Raw genomic sequence first — 25,038 nt, forward strand, 5'->3', positions numbered from 1 at the left:
TCCTTTATGCGTCCGATATCCCTTCTGTACCACGCAACGTCTTTTATTTTTCAATATGCTGACGATACAGTTTTTCTTGCACTCGGTAAAACTGTGCATCAGCTTAACATTGTTTTACAAGCAACACTCGATAATTTCGTCAAGTGGTGTAAGAAATGGCACTTAATGATCAACTCAGAGAAAACACAAGCTCTATTATTTCTACCGCCTAAATGTCGTTCCAAAGTCCATAGAAACCCAACTCTCTTGCGCCTAAGTGTTGATGGGTACCCTGTACGCCCTTCCACCACTGCTACCTATCTAGGCGTGGTTTTCGATTCAAAGCTCAGCTGGAATGCTCACTTGAAAAAACTAATTGACAAGGCCAATCTTAGATTAAATCTTTTGCGACGCCTCACAGGAACAACTTGGGGACTAAAAGCCGATATATTGCTTCATACTTACAAAGCATTCCTCCGTCCGATCCTTACTTTTGGGCATACCGTTTGGTGCAATGCTTCTGTTTCTTTCTATGAAAAGCTTAGCATCCTGGAACGACATGCTATTCGACTGGCGTATCGAATTAAACTTCCATATCCGACGTGGCTCACGTATGAATACATAGACTTTCCAAAGATCACCGAGCATCTCGCACAACTTCGCCTTAGGTACATAACTTCCTGCATCCAAACAGGCCATCCGCTTTTCTTGGATATACTTCAAACTGACGCACTTACCGACGCAGCATACCGATACAAGCACTCCCCATTAAATATCTTCGTATCTATGTATGTGAAACACGAACATCTTCCTGCGGCTGAAAGGGAAATATATATGTCATTTATCATCATCTTCCTCATCTCCTTCCATCTTAGCACAGATATCCTCATCACTAACAAGGACTTCCCAATGTGTTCATTAGTCCTGAGCCGCCCCGGGACAGAAGATTTAACCCTGCATCTGTCTCACTAATCAAACTCTGTTTGTGATGTGTAAGCACTTCACCTCATTTTCATAATCATCATTATTCTTTATTCTATTATATTTCCTATATACTGTAATTCCTATTAGTATCCTAGAACCTCAAACATATATCTGCACTTTTCTGTTATTTTTTTTTTTCAGAAATAATCTATGGATTTATTTTGCATTTACTAATCTTTGTGTTCATGATTACTGCACTTTGCCCATATATCATTACCTTCAAATCAATAGAGATCCTTTGAACTCAATGCCAAAGAGAGGGCGTAACCCTCTAATAGCTGGGAGTAGGAACTTATTTTATAATGATAAAACAAAATTTGATGAATTAATATTTCAATGTTACCCTATTCCCGTACTCGTAAAAAAAAACCGCTCGTAATTGGTATCGTAGCATTTTAATAGATACATAATTCAGTCATGTTTATATTCTGTCACTTATGACTATTTCCATTACCTGACTAACATAGTATTATAATATATTATAACAAAAAACCCTGAATGTATTGAATAATTGTGAAGATTAAATATGTAAGTACAGAATTCTACTACGGGTTATATCAGCTATCACCAGTCAATTGACAGATCTTAACGGCTTTTTATTACTCTTTTGGTACTTTTGAATTTTTATTGCCTTTACTTGAAACATGAAACTACTTTCGACAGCTCCACTACCATATTAGCCTGTGTTCCACCAACATTCAGAATGATACCTTCGTTGCTTTGGTAGCAGCGAAAGTCTCAACTATATTATCAAAATTCAAAGTGGGTGCTAGTTCATTTTCGATAGAAAGAATGGCCAGATTCGTGAATCTTTCTTGACTCATTGTGGAACGCAAGTATGATTTTATCAATTTCATTTCGCTGAAAGACCTTTAACACGATGCGGCCGATATGTGCAGTGTTATCAAAATCTGAAGAGCGGTTGGCAAACTTTAGTAAATTTCAAGCTCCATTGAAGATACATATTTCAGGATGCCTTGTGCGGAAAAGTCAAGCTGTTGTTTAGCTTTCTGAACACACCTTAGCGAACGGATTATATCCTTACAATCCTGAAATAATTCTAAGCCATCCAGGTCATTCGGGTAGAACAAAGCCAAATCAGAGTAACATGCTTTTAGCCTCTCCTCGCTCTCATCACCTAGCTGCTGCACAAAGTTGGCCATAGAACACAGGAATCCAAATCTGTCATTGAGGTCATGCATCTGAGTAAAATGATCATGCATTTGTTGTCTCATCTCATTTAGAATTTCATTGATAGAGCGTTTCACTTTGGCCTGTGCAGTCAGGGGTTCATTCTTTCTCCTGTGTATATCCACAGTTATGTTCCATGCCCTGCAACTTCCTTCAGCTGCAGATATGATTTCCTTGCCCAGCTCAAGTCTCCAGGTATCAATGGTGTCAACCAAGCTCTGTAACTGAATAAGAGTTTGATTGAAACTCATATTCTGAGATTGAAGGAATTTTTGGATCCGATCAATATATGAGAGATCTGCAGACCAGAAATATAGTAAAGCGATGAAGTTAAATGACTGGATGCTTGCAAGAAGAAGACCAGCATCTCGTCTACCATCAAGTGTTTCAGTCGAAGTGTTACCCAGATCTTCCAACGGATCAATTACTTCATCCAATTGACTAGAAAGTGCCTTCAAAGCTTCTGCCTGGAACTCCAACTAGTGTCAGTTTTACGTTTCAGACCAATCTTTACGTGATTTTGCAGCACATCCCATCAGGGAGTAGATCTAGAGAACAATACCAAAAACGTTCCATTGCTCCAAACAAAGTGTTCGCTAGAACGTTAACGTGCGCAGAATGTAAGCCACAAGGTTCAATGAATTATTGTTAAAGGAACGAAAATGACCAAAGGACTTATATTCCGTATCAAAGTTTGAACTCCAAAATATTGCCCGGTCATTGTAGGCTGATTTATCACAAGATTGGCCTCTGCAATCTTAATATCAAACCTATCACGTTATAGTTACTTCAGTATTGCAGCAGAAATACTCTCAGCATTCTTTCCTTTAACAGAGATAAAATCAATAAATGATTCCAGAACTTGACAACTGTTCCACATGAGATCAATCAGGAATTGAATTAAATATAATGCTGAAGTATTTTTGAATATTTGAACACTTGTTTTCTTATTGAACATTTTCTTCACTCTAAATTTGTAGTCTGAAATGTAAATTCATACGCCAAACAACAAGAACAGAAATGGGGAAACTAGCTAAGCAAAAGAGGTTTCACTCGCTGAAAATTCAACTTGTAAAGGACAAAAGAAAAATACAGAAGAAAAACAAGTGAATCTCCGACTATAGCGTCTGCACCAAAGAGCTTTCAGTTAGCAACAGAATGCTGGTACCCTAACAAAGCATTACGTTCATCCCTTCTTTCTACCCTTCTCTTGAATTGATATGTAAATAAATAAATGAAAAGTGATGTTTTAGGAAGCAGGTCAGCAGATGGAGCCCCATTACTTGCATCATAAGACCTTAGACCAGCGTTTCCCAACCTTTTTCAACTTGCGGCACACTACAGATGTAACTTGAATTCTCGCGGCACACCCATTTTATATATATATATATATATATATATATATATATATATATATATATTACTATTATTATTTGTAAATATAAAATACCGTGGTATTTTTCTGTGATTACTGATCTCCTTCTTACAGAGTAGAAAGCTCGATCACGGGTTTTCCCTCCTGGTAAATCATTATGCTTATTTTTCATTCTAATTTTAAAATAGAAAACAATTGCAATGAAATATAGGACTCGGGTTTTTAAAAATCCACTTTCTCTTTCGAAAACTGTATATAACCTTTCACTAAAAAGGAAGATCACTAAATAACGAACAAATAAACAAATCTCTAGTACCTTTAAAACACAAATGTAGGTAATTTGTATGCATGTTTGCTTTGTTAAATTTATTGAATGATATGTTAAAATTTCAAGTTACGAAATAGTCTGCAACAATAAAGAAGCAATAATGGTTATGACAATGATAAATACGATTTTCAACATTAGAAATGTACAGAAAAGTAACACAGTATGAAACTTAAAATTGTAGATTTATAGTAGAGGTTCATAGTAATGTGAAATACAAATATACATTTTCCGCTATGTCTTGCAATTTGGTACCTATAGAATTAATAATTTGTTTCGATTTCCTCACGGCACACCAGCGGACCATTCGCGGCACACCAGTGTGCCGCGGCACACCGGTTGGGAAACGCTGCCTTAGACTGTAAACAACACAATATAATTTGACTTTCTTTTATTATATTTTAATCTACGCAGCTTTTTCCTTTAAATTTCTCTGAGGTTATTGAACAAAGTGAAACTTCTATTTTATTCATATTTTAATCTACATACAGTTTTTCTTTTCAATTTCTTTGGGGCCCCAAGAGAGTAAAACTTTTATTTTATTTATGTTTCACCTACATTCAACTTTTTTCTTTGATTTTCTTGGGAATCCCAAGAAAGTGAAACGTTTACTTTATCTTTCACCTACATTCAGAGCTTTTTCCTCTAAATTTCTTTGGGAGCCTCTAAGAGAATGAAACTTTTATGTTATTTATTTTTAATCTACATTCAGTTTTTTTTCTTTAAATTTCTTTCGGGTTCCCAAGAGAGTGAGGCCCGAAGCTTATAGTTTGTATAGCTTATACGGAAATCCGACACTAGTTAGCTTTATTAGACAGACATTTCTGTTGTTTCATCCGTCATTTGGTGCAATATTGATTGACAATTAATTGCGTTTCCTTTTAGGGAAGGTGTGGATTATAAACCTTGACAGCCCTTGAACGCAAGGGCATCATTTCAGATTTGGCTTGGGGGTGAAGACCCCTTGATATAAGTAATATTTCGCGTTTTTCACTGACTTATGCTGGGGAAATGCTACGAAATACAGCAGGTTCTATCGACAAGAAATTCCATATGACATACCATGACATGGGAAATGCTATAGCATTTGCTACTTTACACGGTAGGATATCGATGATACGATTTTTGCTACGACAAATACTTCCGTCTAATACTAGCCTTAGAATTTACCACCAACATTTCTTATCAATATTCCAAAAAAACAATACTGTAAAGATGAATGGATTATAAACTTATTATATACTAGTTGAATATACCCATGCTTCGCACGGGGACTGTATTTGGAAGTCAACGACTGTGGGAGTATCACCATTGATCTCAGCGACCGCGAAAACTATGAATTTGATACTAACATCGGTCATTTTGGGCTATTTTTTCCATGTCTCGGATTCCCCCCCCCTGACTCCCGGCCCGCATACAATTGTAACTAAATTGCAAGCCATCGCTAATGGAAGTGTCACCATTGATTTCAGCGATCGCGAAAACTATGGATTTGACACTAATATCGGTCATTTTGGATTACTTTTATATGTCTCGGTATCTCATTATCCCCCCCCTCCAGGTGACCCCCGGCCCGGAGTCAAATAGCGTGAATTTGGGAGTTAATGCGATCGGAGTTTCACCATTGATTTCAGCGACCGCGAAAACTATTTTGACACTAATATCGGTCACTTTCTACTACTTTTACATGTCCCGGTAAACGATCCCTGAAACCCCCCTGGTTCGAATTTTGACAAAAACGTTTAACTCTGATCTGGAGCCTGGACCAATGTATTCGTGACTAAAATTTGATAACCTTCTGTTAATTTGTCTGGTTCCCAAGCCGGTTCCGGTAAACGCCCCCCCCCTTCGCTGAGATCCCCCTGGTTCGAAATTTGAAAAAAGGCTCCGTCTTGATCTGGGGCCTTGGCCAAGGTACCCCTGACCAAAATTTGGTAACTCTCGGTCCACTCGTCTGGTCCCCAGGTCGCACAGAGACAGACAAACAAACACACAAACAAACTCTTTATTTATATTAGAAGATTTATTATAATATAGCGATTTACCCTGCGTATTTGCAGTGTTAGAATTAGTATATCTTCCTCTCTGTGTAGTGTAAAAAAGAGAGACAAATGAAATTAGAACATGCTCGGAATATACAAAAAATATCTGCTAAAAGTAGAAGAAGCGATTTCCTCTCTTCCGCGTGACATCACACTTCCAGCGACCAATGCCAGTTCGAATCGCATATTTGGTGGCCCCTGAATTCCACCAATAGATGAGAGTTTGAGATATTTTCAAGGAAGAAATATCGTATTTCTAACAGGTATTAACCATAAATATTTTGATTTTCTTACAAGTGGAGTGAGAAAGGAATTTAATGTACATATTATTATTTATGTAAATAATGATAAAAGTTCTGAATATTACTAGCTTTCATTTGTTTAAATTATTTGTTTTTGTACTAAAATAATTAATGATCCTCTTTAAATATTTTACTACAGACAAGATTCCTGCACGGTCCGTCCTGTGTGCAATGCTGTTCCTGGGTTTTATGATTTCCTTCCTTCTAAGAGTAAATATGAATGTTGCAATAATTGGAATGATCAACTCAACAGAATCTCTTACAAACGACACAAACTTAACTACGTCTACCTCAGATTGCTTTCAGGAAAACGTTACAACATATATGAATTTAACATCGGAGAAAAATGAAAATGATGTAAGTATAAACTATTTATTTTTCTAATAAAATAAGGATTAAAATAATTTAGTCAGTTAAATAAATCCGAATGTTTTCTACATATGTACAAACATTGAAGTAGACCAAACTTCCGTATCGGTTATCGCAAAATATGCGAGAGCTTCTCGTGGTTATATGGCTAGCATACGTGTCTTCGACGCGGGAGATCTGGTTTTGATTCCCGGCAAGAGCTCAAGTAGGTTGGTTCCTACGTTAAGCTGTAGGTCCACGTCTCATACAGCCTCGCTACTGAAAGACATGCAAAACTTTAATCCATCAAGCAAAATATGCGAAGCCCAACACAATGCAACGCAAAAGTTATAATAAGCAATTAAAACTATTATGCCAATTATCATAAGTTAAATCGCAAACTTTGCGTTGCTTTGACATTAACCGCTGCGAAATGAGGCCCCTAGTCCCACATACAGAAAAAAAGAGATGCTCATCAGTAGAAGAGAATCCCTATGCACTTCCGTCGTAGAATGCTGAAGAAGCATCGATTGTGACTGAATGTTTCATTCATCTTTAACGGTGTTGAGTAGTTATCTGCGCCAATTTTTAGACCATTGATTTACATGGTTTATTTATCTATATTTTCTTTGAAATGAATTGGAATTTTAATGAAGTGATTTCCCTAATTTTTACTTCACACGTAGTCTCTTGCATTTTTCTTCAAAATGAATTTGCATTACATTTAAATTTAACATTACTTAAGTTTAATTATTAAATGTTGAAATCTACTTTGCACGAAATAAAATATATTTAAACTACGAAGGGGAAATAATCAGTAAAATCAGATTATTGAAATTCCAACTCACTTCAAAGAACAAAATAATAATATAGGAAAGGTGTCGAATATCGGATACTGTTTGAAAGAAAGAAATAAAATTTTTACCAACAGATAAGTCATTGATATAGCCTTTTCTGAATGTTCTATGATGTTTGTAGATTATAATTTGAAAGTTTCGAAGCAATGAAGAAATATTAAAAGAAAGATATTTATACACTTAGGTATAAAGTGGCATTTTTCTCAGTTCTGAAAAAGGTTGCCCAATATCGGATAGTAAGGGGTCTTAATATTGGACGGAAATTGAATGAGAAGGATTTAAGGAAAACCACGATTGGAGAAGACTGTGCATTATTTTAATTATATTACATGGTATAAATAAAACGTAAAGTTGCAAAACATGTAGATTTAACTAAACATTGTTCTATAAAATAGACTACTTTCTAAATATGTGCATATGTAAATTTATCTTAACTAAACATTGTTCTACAAAATCGTAAACGTTTTCAACATGTAGATTTACTTTGAATTAAACATTGTTCTATCAAACAGACAACTTTCTAAATATGCAGATTTTCTGGTACTTGAACATTGTTCAACAAAAGAAGCTACCTTCTAATAATGTAGATTTATTTGTAACTAAACGTTCTTCTACTCATCTGTAGTAGAATCTACCAAAAAGTTAAATTACTTTTAATAATCACAAACAAAATATTTCCACGTTTTTGAATCAAGTGCTTGCATATATTTCGTGTGCCTATTTAAGACATTGCATACATCGTATCCATAGTTCACCGCCTTTGTCAAGTTTATACGGCTGTGAACAAAACATTGAAGATTTTGGATGCATTGAGAAACCCCATTTTCTTTCTCTTGACGGTAACAACAGCCTGGAGCATAGCCTCAGAATCCCGCTTCTTCCTTCGAGCGATTTCTGTCAACTGTAATAACCGAAGCATGACATCAGCAATACCGTTCCCTAATATCTAGTATCCGATATTTGGAACATCTGTACTATCCGATATTTGGCAACGTAGGTCGTGTGGCAACTTTCAACTGTATACATCACGTAAACAGAAACGAACTACCAAAACATCATATAGTTTAAGATTATTCTTTTTAGCCTATATTATAAGTATAGTATGATTATTATTAGGTTATCTTTATGGACGACATAACGCAATCAACTGCAGTATTGGAAATATTTCATAAGGTCAAAATCACAAAACACTTTACCACACTAATAAACATGTTGCAAGAGATATCATCCGATATTGGGATATTTCTCGGTATCTGATATTGGAAAACCATCTTGGATATTGGATATTCGGCATCTTGACCTTAATTCCCCACATAAATCAAGTGGCTAAAAAAAAGAAAAAGAAAAGAAATTAAGACCAACCTGATTCACACTCATTTCATTTCAGGTAGGTGAATTCGATTGGAGCGAAAAACAGCAAGGCATTATTCTAAGTTCTTTCTTTTGGGGTTATCTGCTTTTTCAAGCTCCTGGAGGTAGATTTGCTGAACTCTATGGAGTTAAGCAAATTCTGGGATTTTCACTTCTATTCAGTGGATTATTATCTATTATTCTGCCATTTGCTGCTAGATGGCATTGGAGTGTACTCACAATTATTCGTGGTTTCCAAGGGTTAAGTCAGGTACGTTCAGTTTTTAATAGTACTACTACTACTACTACTACTAATAATAATAATAATAATAATAATAATAATAATAATAATAATAATAATAATAATAATAATAATAAAATTCCAACTATTTAAGTGTTGCAGCACCTAAATATGTAGTTTTAAAAATTGAGACCCAAGAGTAAAAAAGAAAAATGAAATATTTGAGTTTTACGTCCCACGGTTATGCCGGTTAGGCTAAAGGGAATGGTGATGATGAGTAATGAATGAAGAAAGTGGGAGGAAACGGGAGAACCCCGAGAAAACCCACGCACACGGAAGAGTAAAAAGGTCGCTATAAAAAACAAATGTATCAAAAACGTCATAGATTATTTTCGATCCTGGATTATTTAAGAAATGCGTGAAAGTTGTAATTTACAAGTCTTATTTCTCTCCAATACTAAAAATCGACAGATGAATGTGTTTTTAAATGCAACTTACTGTCATTGGAAATATGACGTGTCGACCTTTGGAACTCATTTTCATGTCACTGCTTAACTGATTTAAAATTCAAGTAACAGGGGTTAAATATAGGTTACTTATTATTATGGTCGCAAGGAGTCGTGAAGCTTGATCTAGCTTTACTAATTTCAGCACCCAATAGAACGCAAGAGTGCCCAGTCGTCAGCCCCCATCTATGATTTTTTTCCAGGCTCGTGTTTCCTTAGAATATCTCCTGAAAGTACAGTATTGTCAGATGGCGTTAAGTTTCATTTTGTTTATTTTTGTTGCTTTACATTTTTGGTATTATTATTATTGTTACCGTTTAATTCGAATAATTGTTAGTGTTCGTGTTAAAGCTTTTTAAGTGCCCCGTCAGGAAGTCGCGGTAGGAAAGAGGGCTTGCCGCCGCGGCGGTACGACGATCTACTTGTTCAAAATTGCCGACCTTTTGCCGAGGCGACAAGCAGTCAAAAATCGTTAAATAAAATGCCCTTTGCCGACTATTGCCGACCGTTCGAGTCGGCAAAACAGTTGGAAAGACATCTTTCTGACCCTCTGCCGACTCCTTATGCCGGCGGCCTCTTTTCGACGGCGGCGCCGGTGCATTTAATGCTCATTTCCGGCGGTTTGCCGACTGCTCGGCAAGGCAACTATTTGTCGCGGTCGAAACTTGCGCGGAAAGACGCCGGTGTCTGGCGCTAGCAATCCGACAGCGGCATCTGGTCGGCATGGACAAATTGTCCGACTGTAGGCGACAGGATCCTGCTGGGGTGCTTTTTTCTTTCGCTCGTTCGCTATGTCTTCTAAGTTTGGCAACATTGTTGGTGCACTTCTGTTGTTTCACGTTTTCTCAAGTGTGCGTTCGGAAGGAAGCTCCATGAATTGTACCGAATTCTTTCGATGCATCACACGTGAGGCAAAGCAGTTGGTGTAGAGCGTAAGCTTCACAAGTCGTCGCGATCACTATAGTAAGGTGTGAATTAGCAAATTCGTCAAAACGAGGTCAGTTCTTATGTAAAGAAAGAAAAAGGGACTACTATTGACTGCAAAGATTTAAAAAAAAAAAGTTTTAAAAAGGCATACAAAGCAATTCGAATAGTAGCGAAAGTAATAATAATTCCAATCCAGATAGCAATCAAATTATTTCATTTTATTTTGTAACAAGTTTATTCAATTTTTATTTGTAAGATAGGTCAGCGAGTTTTTGTTTTTAGACATATGCTATTAAAAGAAGGTTACTTTCAAAATGATCGTATTTTCCTGCATAAACCTAAAGGAAATTCCATCATTATTAACTAGCACCTAAAGCATACATTATACAATATATTCGTATTATGTTACATACATTAATAATATACTACACTTCTTCTGCCTTAGGGAGTTCTGTTTCCTTCATTGAACGCCATTGTCGCACACTGGATTCCTCTTCATGAAAGAGATCGATTTATATCCATATGCATTCAAGGTAAATATATTTCACTGTTCTGAAAATATTTACGGTAATTCTTTAGCCTCATGCGTATCTCCTGTTGGATCAAGTACATAATAAACTTGTTACTACATAATAAACCTAGAGTTGTGATTGTGCTAGGATTACAATTTATTTTCTTTTTGTAAAAATAAGGGAAGTTGTCATGACCTTACCGCTACTACGAATTGATAAAAAAAAATGCTTAAATTTAAAACATTTTATTACACAGATCGGCTATTGAATGATTGCAGGGTATTTAAAAGTTTCAATAAATCTCCAGGTATCTTATAAAAGATTGCACATTTTATATATATATATATATATATATATATATATATATATATATATATATATATATATATATATATATATATATATATATATATATATATATATATATATATATATATAACTCTATGGCCTATGGAACCCGGAGGTTCAGTGCCGCGTTCACAAAAGCTCTCCACTGACTTCTATCCTTAGCTAATTGGATCCAGTTTCCACTTTGTATTCCTATTTCTGCGAGATCCATCTTAATATTATCCTCCCATCTGCGCCTAGGTCTTCCTAATGGTCGTTTTCCTATGGGTCTACCAGTCAAGACTTTGAAAACGTTTCTACTTTCTTCCATTCTAGCTACATGACCTGCCCACCTAAGCCTCCTAGACTTGACGACCCTAACAATGTTGGGTAAACCGTATAAACTATGTAGTTCCTCGTTATGAAGCTTCCGCCATTCCCCATTCTCGTTCCTCTTGGGTCCGAATATTCTTCTCAGGATCCTGTTCTCAAATACTTTCAGTCTATGTTCTTCCCTCAGAGTAAGCGACCATGTTTCGCAACCATACAGAACAACAGGCATGATTATCGTTTTATATATTTTAAGCTTCAAATTCCTCGACAGAATTCGCGACGACAAGAGATTTTGAACCGAATAGTAACACGAATTCCCTGCTTTTAGTCGACATTTAATTTCTTCGTGAATATGATTTTCGTCTGTTAATATTGATCCTAAATATTTGAAAGTATCCACTTTATCAAAAGTATTATTTAATAGTTTAACGCCTCCACAATTTGCAGTATTACGGTCCCGACGCACTTCCATGTATTTAGTTTTCTCTGCATTTACTTCTAAACCCATGCCCCTGCAAGCGTTTAATAAGATCTCTGCATTTATTTCTACTGTTCTCTTATCATCCCCTATTAAATTTACATCATCAGCATATGCCATAACCTGGTGAATGTCGTTCAACTCTAGGCCCTGGTTGCTATCTTTGATTTTCCTTATGGCGTATTCCAGCACAAAGTTAAATAATAATGGCGACAACGCATCTCCTTGTTTCAGGCCATTTTCGACGTGGAATCTCGTGGACAAAAATTTTCCTACCCGGACTTTACTTTGGGATTCACTTAAACATATCTTAATTAATCTAATTAGCTTTCTCGGTATTCCAAGCTCTGTAAGGACGTTGTATAATGTTTCTCTCCTAACCGAGTCGTAAGCCTTTCTAAAATCAATAAATAGTTGATGTACCGGGGTATTGTATTCCCACTTCTTTTCGAGTATTTGGCGAATGGTAAATATTTGGTCGATAGTTGATCGATTTCGTCTAAATCCGCACTGATAATCTCCAATAATTTCATCTGCGTATGGGGTCAATCTTGCTAACAGAATATTTGAAAGGATTTTATAGGATGTATATATATATATAAAGAAATTTAAAAAGCAAAATAAGGAATCTCCATTTTCATCATTTAGTCGCCATTTTTCTGCATTTTTGTTAACTTCCAAGTTCATTTATTTATTTACTAAATCCGGTTTGCTTCTACCATTTGAGTGTCGAGGTTTTCCAAGTTATGCTAAGCGTAAATATCAGAAGTCTTACAGAACGACTATATCAATCTATTGACAGGTATCAGAGCAAATGCTATTCGAGATATTCAGACGTGATTTTATGGAGCGATTCAACGTCCTAAGGATTGTTTCATCGCCTCCGTTAACTTTTTGTTAATAAAATAAGTGATACTGTACAAATTAATGATTTCCGATTTCAATGTTGATCGAAATACAACGAAAATGGCAACAGATAGCAATAAAAGGTTCTCTCGAAACGATTCAAAGAAAATATACTGTCTCTACCTGTATCTCACTACTAAAACCGGAGGTGTTCAAAATTTATTACTACTTCCGATTTCAATATCGGCCTCCATAGAACAAAACGGTAAGAGATGGCGAGAAACGGCTTGGAATCGATTAAGCGTCGAAACAACAAGTGTCACCTTCTCTGTTAACTTTCTATTCGAAGTAGAAGAGATGCAAATTAACCATTTCTGGTTTCAACGTTAATCACTATAAGGCAATGGGTCCTATCCCCCCCCCCCATTAACACCATTCACATCATCCTATATAACATTCTGCATATGAGCCAAATGACAGCAAGGTGGGTTCCCCGATTGTTCACACCTTTTCAACCACAGCAATGTGTGTAATGTGCACAAATCATTTTAGACCTACACCACAAGGACAAGGGTCCTTCTGTAAACAGATAGTATGAAGGAATGCTAGATGTATCTGTTTGATTCTGAAACCAAAGTAATAAGTAAAACATGAAGACATCCCTCGTCTTCCACCCCCGAAAAGACTAACGTGTAACATTTATCCAGCAAGATCATATTGTCTGTGTTTTAGAACCATAAAGGTGTGATCTTGACTGATTACTTACAAAAAAAAAAAAAAAAAAAAAAAGCTACAATCACAAGAACCTGCTGCAAAGATTATGGGATTCTATCAGAGGCGTGGTTTGCTCTCCAAGAGTATGTTATTGCTAGTGGTAATGCACTGGCACGTCGAGCAGCAGAAATACTCATTTTAGTGAGCCACTGTGCCACTTTCCTCCCCACCATATTCACTCGATTTGGCTTCATCCGATTATTTCTTTTTCCCAAATATGAAGAAACATTTGTGGGTAGACGTTTTGCGGATGATGTCATTAATGAGAAGGGAACCTGATTTCCTTACAATTCAACTTATTTTTATGCAGATGGTATTAAGGACTGATCCATAGATGTGAGAAATATAAGGTAATAAGGGGAAAATGTGTAGAAAAGCACGTGTCCGTGGGCCAAATTACAGAACCCTAACTAATCTCTATTACCCGGCACTTCCTCGTATTTTTAGCTAATTGTGGATCAATAGACACGAAATATTATTATATTATATGTAGTACTCGTATTCTACAATGTTATCAAGACGCAGAAATATTGTTCATTTCGACAATAAGTTTGTTTTTATATATTCCCAACAGGTGCTACATTAGGAACTGTGATTTCTCTTCCACTGTGCGGCTTCATTCTATCTACCTGTGGATGGGACGTTGTTTTCTATATGTCAGGTTTCATTGCAGCAGTTTGGGCCATTGCCTGGTGGTACCTCGCGTTTAACTCACCTGACTCTCACCCCAGAATATCAGATTCAGAGAAAAGATATATACAGGAACATTTAAAACAACAAAAACTGTACGAAAAGGTTAGTGATTTATTACTTATAATATACAGAATGGCATTTTTTAAAAAAATAACAAAACAAAGAAATTTACTAGTGCGTGTGAGAAATACGTACTTAAGTACAAATTCTATATGTATAAATTCTATAAAGAACTTAAAATGAAAGTGAAGAACTACTTAGTTCTTATATGAGAAACGTAATTTTATTTCAGTAATGAGTCAAGAGACGACCGCAAATGTAAAAATAATTATTTTTGAATTCTATAAATGAAAATGAAATGAAATCTTTGAGTTTTACGTCTCAAAGACTAAAGGAGACGGCGATTATGAGAAATGAATGAAATGGTGGAATGAAGAAAGTGAGAGGAAACGGGAGAACCCCGAGAAAACCCATGACCACGGTGTTTGTCCACCCCAAAATCCACACGGCGCGAGCTGGGATCGAACCAGGGACCCCAAGCACCAGAGATGAACGCTACCACTGAGCCTTTTTGAATTCTATGTTAATATAACGATATGTTGATGAATTTGTAAAAACTGTAGAAGTAATGATATGTTTACAAAAGGTTTAAATTAAGTACTATTTTCAGTAACTATGATAATGATATTTCAATTTAAAAAATGTTTCAGTGCAATTTTGATTTAAATATTGCTTTGCTTACATTTTAGTGTATCAAGAACGCTCATTTTCTTTTTTCCTTTCTTTATTTTTATTTTTTTTCTTTCTTTCTTTTTTTCTTTTTTTCTTTTTTTTTTTTTTGTTGATAATTCGATCAACACAATATTGAAATCATTTTAGAAAACGAACATTTGTACCTACTTATTTACTACATATGTTTCAGCAGGAGAGACGATTTGGTGATAACCTAACAATTTTATTTTGTGTAATTTAATTGCTTCCATGTAAGTCGAATTTTTTCAACTTGGGAGTGGGGGGCCACTAGGGGGTTCGCGAGAGGTATACATGGAGGTTGGGAAGGGAAGTCAAAATGATAAATCTATTTAAGATCTAGTAGCAGAAAATATATTTCAGATTATTTTGAATTTCTTATTTGAAAAACTTACTTTTGTTTCCATACTTATTGTCAGCGAAGAATAGTAAACATAAAGAAAACGTTTAAAAACCAATTGAAATAAAAGGAAAATGAAACCGAAATACAAGAAAAATACAAATACACAAAAAAAGTGAATATTAAAATACAATGCAAATTGAAGGCTTGAACGATTCTGATGTGATTTTACTAAGTTCACAAGCGATCAGCTGCAATAATAATAAAAAATGAAATGAAATCTTTAAGTTTAACGTCCCACGGTTATGCCGGTTAGGCTAAAGGAGACGGTGATAATGAGAAATGAGTGAAATGGTGGAATGAAGAAAGTGGGAGAAAACGGGAGAACCCCAAGAAAAATCACGTGCATGGTGTTTGTTCACTACAAAGTCAACCGGATGCCCGGAGTTTACAAAATAAAGTGAATTGTGACAGGGCATACATTGGACAAACTGGTAGAACTGTACAAACTAGGATTAATGAACATACTCCATATTTAAGGAAACGTGATATTAAAAAATTCGCTGTGGCCGTACATTCCATTCTACAGGGACACAAATACAGTTTGACAATACCGAAGTACTCCATAAAGGCAACAACCACAACGAAAGGGTAATTAAAGAAGCTATTGAAATTTGAAAGCATCCCAATAACTTCAACAGAGAATCCAGATACCAACTAAACTCCATCTGGAATATATGTTTTAGGGACAGTAAAACAGTAACCAATCAGATGAGGCATCAAATGCCAGCCTGTTATTGGCCAACACATTCTGGGCAATCACATGGGCAGCAAACGTCATTGACCATAAATAAGTATCAGTTCTCAGTTTTCACCTCCATATTGACCCTGAGGAGGCTGGAGATACGACTCGCGAAACGATCGTCGGTTAAATATAAAATTATACGACGTTTATCACCTGAAAACCAGAGGGACAAATTAATACAGGCTCCAGTCATAAGACCCGTAGGGAAGGCTGCTTTCTTGTAATTTGAGGTTTATGCTTAACTAATCAAAAAATCGTGGGTAGACATTTTGTAACTCAGCAATTTGGTTGCAGTGTTGCCATCTCGCATTTTTGGATATTACAAAATGAAATTTCCTTGCTATGTTCATGAATATTCTCTTCTAATCTGGAATTCGAGCTTCAAAACCAATAAAATAATCATAAGAAAAATAAACACACTGCTGAACAAGACTGCACTTATTTAATATTATTAAATAATATTAATATTAATATTATTAAATAAGTGCAGTCTTGTTCAGCTGTGTGTTTATTTTTCTGATTTTATTCGCAAGACGTTGACTATGATTGTGTGTCAAAATGATCATGGATAAACATTTTGAGAAAGCAGTGAGTATGTTTGCAGTGTTGTCATCTCCCATATCACGTTTTTTACTCGTCAGATGCTGCCGGGAAAATGTTCCTTGATTTGTACCTTACTGTACTTTTCTGACCTAAAGTTCATGCTTCAAAACTAATGAAAAAATCGAAATTAAACATTTGGAGAACCCATGTTTTTTTTTCGGGGTTGCCAACCCTCATCTCACATTTTTACTTCTTGTCGGATGCTGTAGAATGAAATTTCCTTTATTTGCATATTGATTCTCTCTCTCCTGATGTGGAATTCGTACTTCAAAACTAATGATATGATCATGAATAAATAGTTTGAGGAAGCGGTTAGTTTGTATGAGGAGTTCTCAACTCTTACGTCACGCTTTTAACTCATCATATGCTGCCCAAAAGAATTTTCCTTGTTTTGTACTGACTGTTCTCCTCTGAATTGAAATTTGTGCTTCAAAACTATTAAAAAATCGTGAGTAAGCATTTGGGAAACCGACGGTTTGTTTGCAGGGTTGCTACTTCTCATCTCGCATTTATTCTTCTTGTTGGATGGTGCAGAATGAAAGCTCCTTGTTTTGTGCATAGGCACGACCTTCTGAACTAGAATTCGTGCTTCGAAACTAATGAGATTACCATGGACTAATTTTTTGAGATAACAGTGGTTTGGTTTCAGTGTTGCCATCTTTCATGTTACGTTGTTTACTCATTAGATGCTGCCGCGAAAGTTTTCCTTTTTTTTTTTTTTTTGTAGCTGGCTGTTCCTATGTTCAATAGGCTCATATGTATAAGGGCTGTATTTTAAATAATATACAATAAAACGATAAACAGATCCCAGAGCTCTCTAGGAGGCATAGTTGGACAAACAGGGAAGAAGGGCTATGCAGCTGAATGGGAATTTATCATGAAGTTCTTGCTATTACCAACACGTCCAAGGAAATGCTCGGTGTATCGAATGAAGATTATGAACTTCAATTACAGAACGATTTACGTCGTTTCCATGCAAGGAAGTTTGGGAAAATGTTGAACGCATATACCACTTCACATCCAGACAGTGATAGTTCAGAAACAATGCTTCACAATGTCTTGACTAATGAACGCTAGTCGCAGGGATGCGCGCAGAAACTACTAAAGTACGTCACTGATGCAAACACGGAATACTTAAAATTCAGGGGAAGAAAGATTCATCACTAGAGAGAAGCCACTCTCAGCTGTGATACATGAGCAAAAGCTTCCAATACTTTCAGTTTCAGTTTCAGTTATCTCCCTTTCGGAAGATTTATAAAGGAAGCCCCAGCCGTAGAGCCTTGTGGACTATTTCACTAAATTTGTTTTAAAGCAAATTTGTTTAAGTAAGCACATGTATTAAAATGGCACGAGCCAAAATGGCCGAATTTGCCTGTTTCAAATATAATTGTTTTTCACACTGTTAATGTAAAAATAAAGGATAAGCGGCGCATGAATATATTAAAATTGAAAAACAGTGTAATAAGATTGTCACACATAGTAAAATTGTCAAAAGTAATGAATTATAAATAATGAAAATTGAATAAAAATTGAGAGCAAAGCTCCCCATTACTTATTGTTTACAACGTCATCTCTTCCACTTTTCTTTAAATCAAGTTTGTTTATTTACCAATACTTTCAACAACTCGAGGTGTAGCTACAATAGTAGCTCAGCAACCAAACAACATTGTAAGGGAAGTAATTCCCCTAGAACGATCTATTTCCATTGCTAAAGAGAGAGGTCTGTCAATAGGAGATATTTTTTTCATATGACTTGACATTCTACATTATCCTCATCAACAGTAACAGTATGGCTACTAAGCCTGTGAAATCTGCTTTCATGATCGAATTACGCAAGATGCTTCCGGAGATTGAGACACGTCAAGTATTTTCTTCATCTACTTCCACTGCTGTTGTGATCAGGGCCGGATCAACCCATCTGGAGGCCAGGGCTAGAAAACATATATAGCCCTGCGACTTCACCTAATACATTTCTGTGAAAGAACAGTAGCAAAGTTAAGGAAATACGTTTCATATCTTCGGTCATATTTTATTTTATTATGATTATAGTATCTTCATGATTCTTTTTAGATAGCCAGTAGAGATTTTGATCAGAGTGGAGGCCCCTTTCCACGTGGAGGCCAGGGGTTATAGCCCCCCTAAGCCTCTCCCTTAATCCGACCCTGGTTGTGATAGATGTTATGTGTGAGATACGACGAACGCAAACACAATCTCTTCAGACATTTTCAGACATGTTTGCAGTTCTCATAAATCATGTAAGAAATTTATGTGAACGTGAAGATTATATATTTGATAGCTACTTAGTTCATTCCATAAAATATGCAGAGAGGGAAAGGAGAGGGTCTATGGGTCCGCTACCACTTACTGCGCTCACCCCAGACCCTAAACTGCCAGTGCATATGTCAAGGTTTTGGACATCATCTCATCAGATAATAAAGTAATGCTACAAAATGCACTAATGGAATACCTTAACATTCACACGTCACATTCACCTCACAATGTAGTACTCAGTGACTTAGTTGGCAAAGATTGCCCAACTCCTGCGTTAGTACTTCCAAGCACTACTACTCTACAGACTTCAATCGAAGACTTGGCAAACCCCATCGAAGAGACAGATTTACGAATAAATCCACATATACTACACATTTTGAGAACTGGTATACAGCGCATTATAGTAAGGTCAAATGATACGGTTGTCCTCCTTGTTCTACTGCTTCATTTCCATCGAATGTTCCAAGAATATGCTTTGTTCAACTTGTGGTTCCGTAAGTCAGAAACGGATATTATTCCCATTCATACCCTGGTGACTTCATGTGGCGAATTATGAGATGTCATCCTTGCTACATACAAACTAACAGGTTGTGATGTGACTAGTAAGGAAGGAACAAAAGCAGCAGCTCTGAAGGTTCATCCTGAGAGATTTTTGAGATATGTTGGTTCTTATATACCTGCAACAGACGAGGATTTAAGCTCGCGGCGGAGTACTTGGTCCAAATAATGAAACCAGACACAGTGTGTAAATCTTGTGATGAATTACAGTGTCCACACATGTCAAACCAGGAAGACTGTTAATCTGTTGACACTACCACCTATTTCATCTACATTGCATGGCCACATCAAGCGTTCGTTTTACCAAGTGTATACGTGTGTATCCGCTATATGATCATTTGTACGATTGAATCCGGAAGATTTCGGATGGCATTCTATAAATGGAACTCTTTCCTAACCTAAATAGCATACCTAAATATTCAAACCTAAATATCATACCTGGCGATTTGATAAAAACGTGTGGTTGTAAACAGTGCAATACAAGAAGGTATCGATGCCAGAAATTGTCAACACCCTGTGTATCCTACTGCAAGTGTGACTCTTCCTGCGAAAATAAGTAGCATTCCATATTAGCATCTATCGGCTCAAATGGAATATTAATAATAATTTTCCCACCACTGTGCAGATTTTGTAATATGCAGTAATACATGTAGGTTTTCTAAGCTGATGTAAGTGTTACACACAAGTATCACAAACTATAATATTACTCTTTCTTCTTGATTTTGTTACTATTCTCTATCTGGAACAGGTTGTTAGGTGTTACATTTATATTATTTCTTTGGGTAGATTCTGTACGTGTCACTACAATTGTCAGACACTTACACCACTATTATTTTGTTTTCTGAATTTTCTAATGTCCCACATAAAAAAGTTTAAAAAAATACGTCTCTACAATTTCATTTGTGTTAAAAATTTAATATAGCGTAGAGATTACTATTATATTGGTCATTATTATTATTATTACATATTAGCTTGATTTCTTAATTAATTTAAATTACATGTAAATGTCAGAAATGTTACATCTCTTTTCCAGTTTCCACAGAGTGCCAAATTTTTCCTACTGTAGAATTCAAATTTTATTGTGAACAAGTACAATAAACAAAAGATTTAAATGAGTATAAATTTTCATCTTTGTAATAATTTTATCCTTGTACAGCATACACTTTTCAACCGCTCAACCTTCTAAGAACATGTTAGAAAGTCGTTTCTCAACAGAATAATAGTTTCACAAAGAAATTACGCTACTTAACGGCAGCAATGCACAAAATGATAATTTTTTTCGTGTAGCATCCGACAAGGAGAAAATGCGATATGAGAGACGGTAACCCTGCAAACAAATTATCTGTTCAGCAAATGTTTACTCATTTTTTTTTTCATTAGTTTTGCGACATAAACTTCAGATCAGAAGAGTACAGTAAGATATAAAACAAGGGACATTTTGCCGGCACCATCTGAAGAGTAAAAAGCGTGATATGAGAGATGGCAACAATGCAAACATACTCAATGCTTTCTCAAAATGTTTACCCATGGTCACTTTTATTGGTTTTGAAGCGCTAATTCCAGATTAGAAGAGATTATTCATGAACATAGCAAGAAAATTTCACTCTGTAATATCCGATAAGGAGGTAAAATGCGAGATAAGAGATGGCAACACTGCAACTAAACTGCCGGGTTTCGAAATGTCTGCCCACGATTTTTTGATTACTTTTTAAGCACAAACTTCAAATTAGAAGAGAACAGCCGTCAGAGACGCCGTTCCTACGGGTCTTATGGCTGGAGCCTGGACTAAATGTTGAACTCTTGTTGTAAAAGCTTAAACAATGAATAAGTTAAATGATTCTGCATGTAAGACACTTACTGGATATATGATTATACAATGGTAATTTTTTTCCTATAATATTTATACCTAATATCAGAATTTAAAGCACGCCTTCAAAGTGAAACATCACTGGACGCTTCAGAACCGGGTGACGATTTGACGACTGGAAGGGAGAGTAAACTTTTCATTATTACCGATGTGACCCGGGTTCGATTCCCGGCGGGAGCTCATGTGGTTCGGATTCCACGTTAATCAGTAGGTTCATGTCTCATATAGCCTCGCTGCTGAACGGGATGTTAAACTCAAAATCAGCGACCATTACTGGTGCGACTTCCCTGTTGTACAACCAGGGGCGTCATTTCAGAGTTTGCTTGAGGGGGACAAGAGCTCGACCGACATAAGACTTTCACGTTTTGTACTAATATATTAGTAGACAATCTATTAAAGTATATGTATTCCTCAAACTCTTGGGGGGGGCAATTGCCCCCTCCTGCCCCCCCCCTAAATGACGCCTCTGTGTACAACTCTAAACGCGCCACTGCTTACTCTCATTTTTACCTTACAAACCAAATACATAAACAAGAAAAATATTCTTACTTTCTTTTAGCTTACAAACCAAGTACATAAACGGGAATAAACCTTATTTTCCTATAGCTTACCAGCCAAAAACACAAACTTTACTATGCTTTAGCTTACAAGTCAAGCACATAATTGGGAAATAATATCCTTACTCTCTCATTCAGCTTACATGCCAAGTACATAAATAGGAAAAATATCCTTATTCTCATTTAGCTTACAAGTCAAGTATGTAAACGGGAAATAATATCCTTAGTTTTTCCTTCAGTTTACATGCCAAGAATATAAACGGGAAAATATCTTTACTCTCCTTTAGCTTACAAGCCAAGTAGAAAAACGGGAAAAATACATTTACTCTCTTGATCATACTTCAAGTGATTTTAATTCCTTTACTTATTGTGTACCTAGAAGCTCAGATGTTCCCTCGCAATGATGAAAGAAATGTAATGTAAATCAAGGTTCAAAAACTAGTCACGAGATATAGAGGAATATATATATATATATATATATATATATATATATATATATATATATATATATATATATATATATATATATATATATATATTTCGAAATTACCACTTACTAGGGATGTACTTGAACTTGAACCCACAAGGTGGGGGTGATGTATATATTTTTTGAAAGCTTGGGTCAAGGTAAGATCAAAACCGGTGCTAAAATTGGAGAGGTCTCGTGCATTCTGCTTGGGGACAGCACTTTACTCATTGTCGAGGGCGCCCATCAGGGGGGCAAGGTGGGGCGCTCGCCCCCCTAGAGGAAATTGCACTTCAGAATATCGAAAATCGAATAGTATTTTTACATTAGTTACAGCAAAATTTGAAACCATTTTAGAAACGTCGCTTATACTTGACCCCCCCTTGGAAACCACAACATGGGCGCCCTTGCTCATTGTTATTAAAATCTTTAAGCGTGTCCATAAAGGACGTTGTAACCTCGAAAAATCTGAAACGGTGAGACCGATATGAGAACAGAAAAACATGTCTTTCATCATTTCAAAAGTGCAACGTATCAAATTAAAATTGTCCCAAGGTCCCCCGCAGGGTCCCAGACGGGGTCCAACTCAAAATTTTAAAATGGAAAGTGGGGTCAACTTGCATATCGTATGAAAGTTGGTGTTAAATGAAAGAAGATAAATCAAGTCTCAACACTCTACGATAAACCTGTGCAAAATAGTGGTGGGGCAAAATATCGACACAATCTTCATTGGAAAGTCTTTGGCCACTCGTATGAATCTGAAACGGTGAGATAGGTGTAAAAAACAGAAACACAGATATGTCATTATTTCAAAAGTATGATGATTCACAGTAAAAAAAAAAAAAAAAAAAAAAGATCCAGGGTCCCAGACGGGGTCCAACTCGAAATGTTAAAATGGGAAAGGGGTTCAAGTTGAGTATCGTATGAAACCTGATGTTAAGTGAAAGAAGATGAAACAAGTCTTGATTCTTGATGATAAGCCTGTGTAAAATGGCGGTGGGTCGAAATGTCCAAAAGTCTATGGCCACTCCTATTAATCTAGAACGATGAGACAGGTTAAAAAAAAAAACTATAATACATCAAAGAAAAAAAGAAATGTCCCAGGGTCACCGTAGGATCCCAGACGGAGTCCAACTCAAAAGTTTCAAATGCCAAGGGGGGCAAATAAGCACATCATGTGAAAGCTCAATTTAAACCCCTTTCCCATTTCAACATTTTGAGTTGGACACCGTCTGCGACCCTGAAACATTTTTGTACTTTGAATCATTATACTTTGGAAATAATGACATGTCCGTGTTTTTGTTTTTACACCTATCCCACCGTTTCAGATTCATATGAGTGGCCAAAGATTTTGCAATGAAGATTGTGTTGATATTTTGACCCACCACTATTTTGCACAGGTTTATCGTAGAGAGTCGGGACTTGATTTATCTTCTTTATTTAACACCAACTATCATACGATATGCAAGTTGACCCTACTTTCCATTTAAAAATTTTGAGTTGGATCCTGTCTGGGACCCTTGGACATATATATATTTTAATTTGATATGTTGTACTTTTGAAATGACGAAAGACACGGTTTTCTGTTCTCATATCTGTCTCACCGTTTCAGATTTTTCGGGGTTGAATGGACTTTATGGACACGCTTAAAGATTTTAATAACAATGAGTAAAGTGCTGTCTCCAAGCAGAATGTATGAGACCTTCCCAATTTTGGTAACCGGTTTTGATCTTGTCTTGACAAATGCTTTCAGAAAATATATACATCACCCCCACTTTGTGGGTTCAGGTTTAAGTACATCCCAGGTTTTACAAAATAATTGAAGAGTGCGTATTGTTCTGTGTGGTAATTTATTTATTTATTTACACCTAAATTAGAAATTATATGAAAAATAGGAGGGATTAAACACATAAACCGATTTACGCCTCCTCCCCTCTATAGGTGTAAATTTAGTGAAAAATTTAATGAATGAAAAAAAAAAAGGCTTAAGCTGGGTCTCCGGCTCACCGTGCCAATGAGCTGATCTCTGTTCAGTTCCGTACCTTTCCACTTTGAATTTTCACAAAATAGAAAAATGTATATAGTAGATCATTCTCCTATGTATTGTTTTCATTTCAGAAAATACCAATTCCTTGGAAAGAAGTTCTAACATCATCTCAATTTTGGATTGGATGTATAGCAAACATAGGCAATGACTGGGGATTTCATACTCTTCTGACGCTGGTACCTAAATACATGCAATCTGCGCTTCATTTTGATATTAATAAGGTAAGGATCTCATATACGAGGGCCATCCGTAAAGTGGTACCCATTTGTGCAATAAAGACACAGCAGTACATATTAACAAATATACCATTTTTGAAATGAAATGAAATGAAATTTTGAGTTTTACGTCCCACGGTTATGCCGGTTAGGCTAAAGGAGACGGTGA

General features: G+C 36.1%; 1 protein-coding gene across 2 annotated transcripts in view; it reads left to right on the plus strand.

Annotated features, from left to right (window-relative positions):
- The window catches only part of LOC145686073 (sialin-like), a 196,883-nt gene that overhangs the window by 140,202 nt on the left and 31,643 nt on the right, over nucleotides 1-25,038 (plus strand). For both annotated transcript variants that reach the window (XM_081758989.1, XM_081758988.1), the window contains exons 3-7: nucleotides 6,338-6,555; nucleotides 8,791-9,024; nucleotides 10,873-10,960; nucleotides 14,272-14,492; nucleotides 24,726-24,875. In XM_081758989.1, the coding sequence (XP_081615115.1) occupies nucleotides 6,338-6,555; nucleotides 8,791-9,024; nucleotides 10,873-10,960; nucleotides 14,272-14,492; nucleotides 24,726-24,875 (911 nt within the window). The remainder of the gene's footprint in view (nucleotides 1-6,337; nucleotides 6,556-8,790; nucleotides 9,025-10,872; nucleotides 10,961-14,271; nucleotides 14,493-24,725; nucleotides 24,876-25,038) is intronic.

Source organism: Thermobia domestica, chromosome 5 (assembly GCF_964235325.1).
Source record: "Thermobia domestica chromosome 5, izTheDome1.hap1.1, whole genome shotgun sequence".
NCBI lineage: Eukaryota > Metazoa > Arthropoda > Insecta > Zygentoma > Lepismatidae > Thermobia > Thermobia domestica.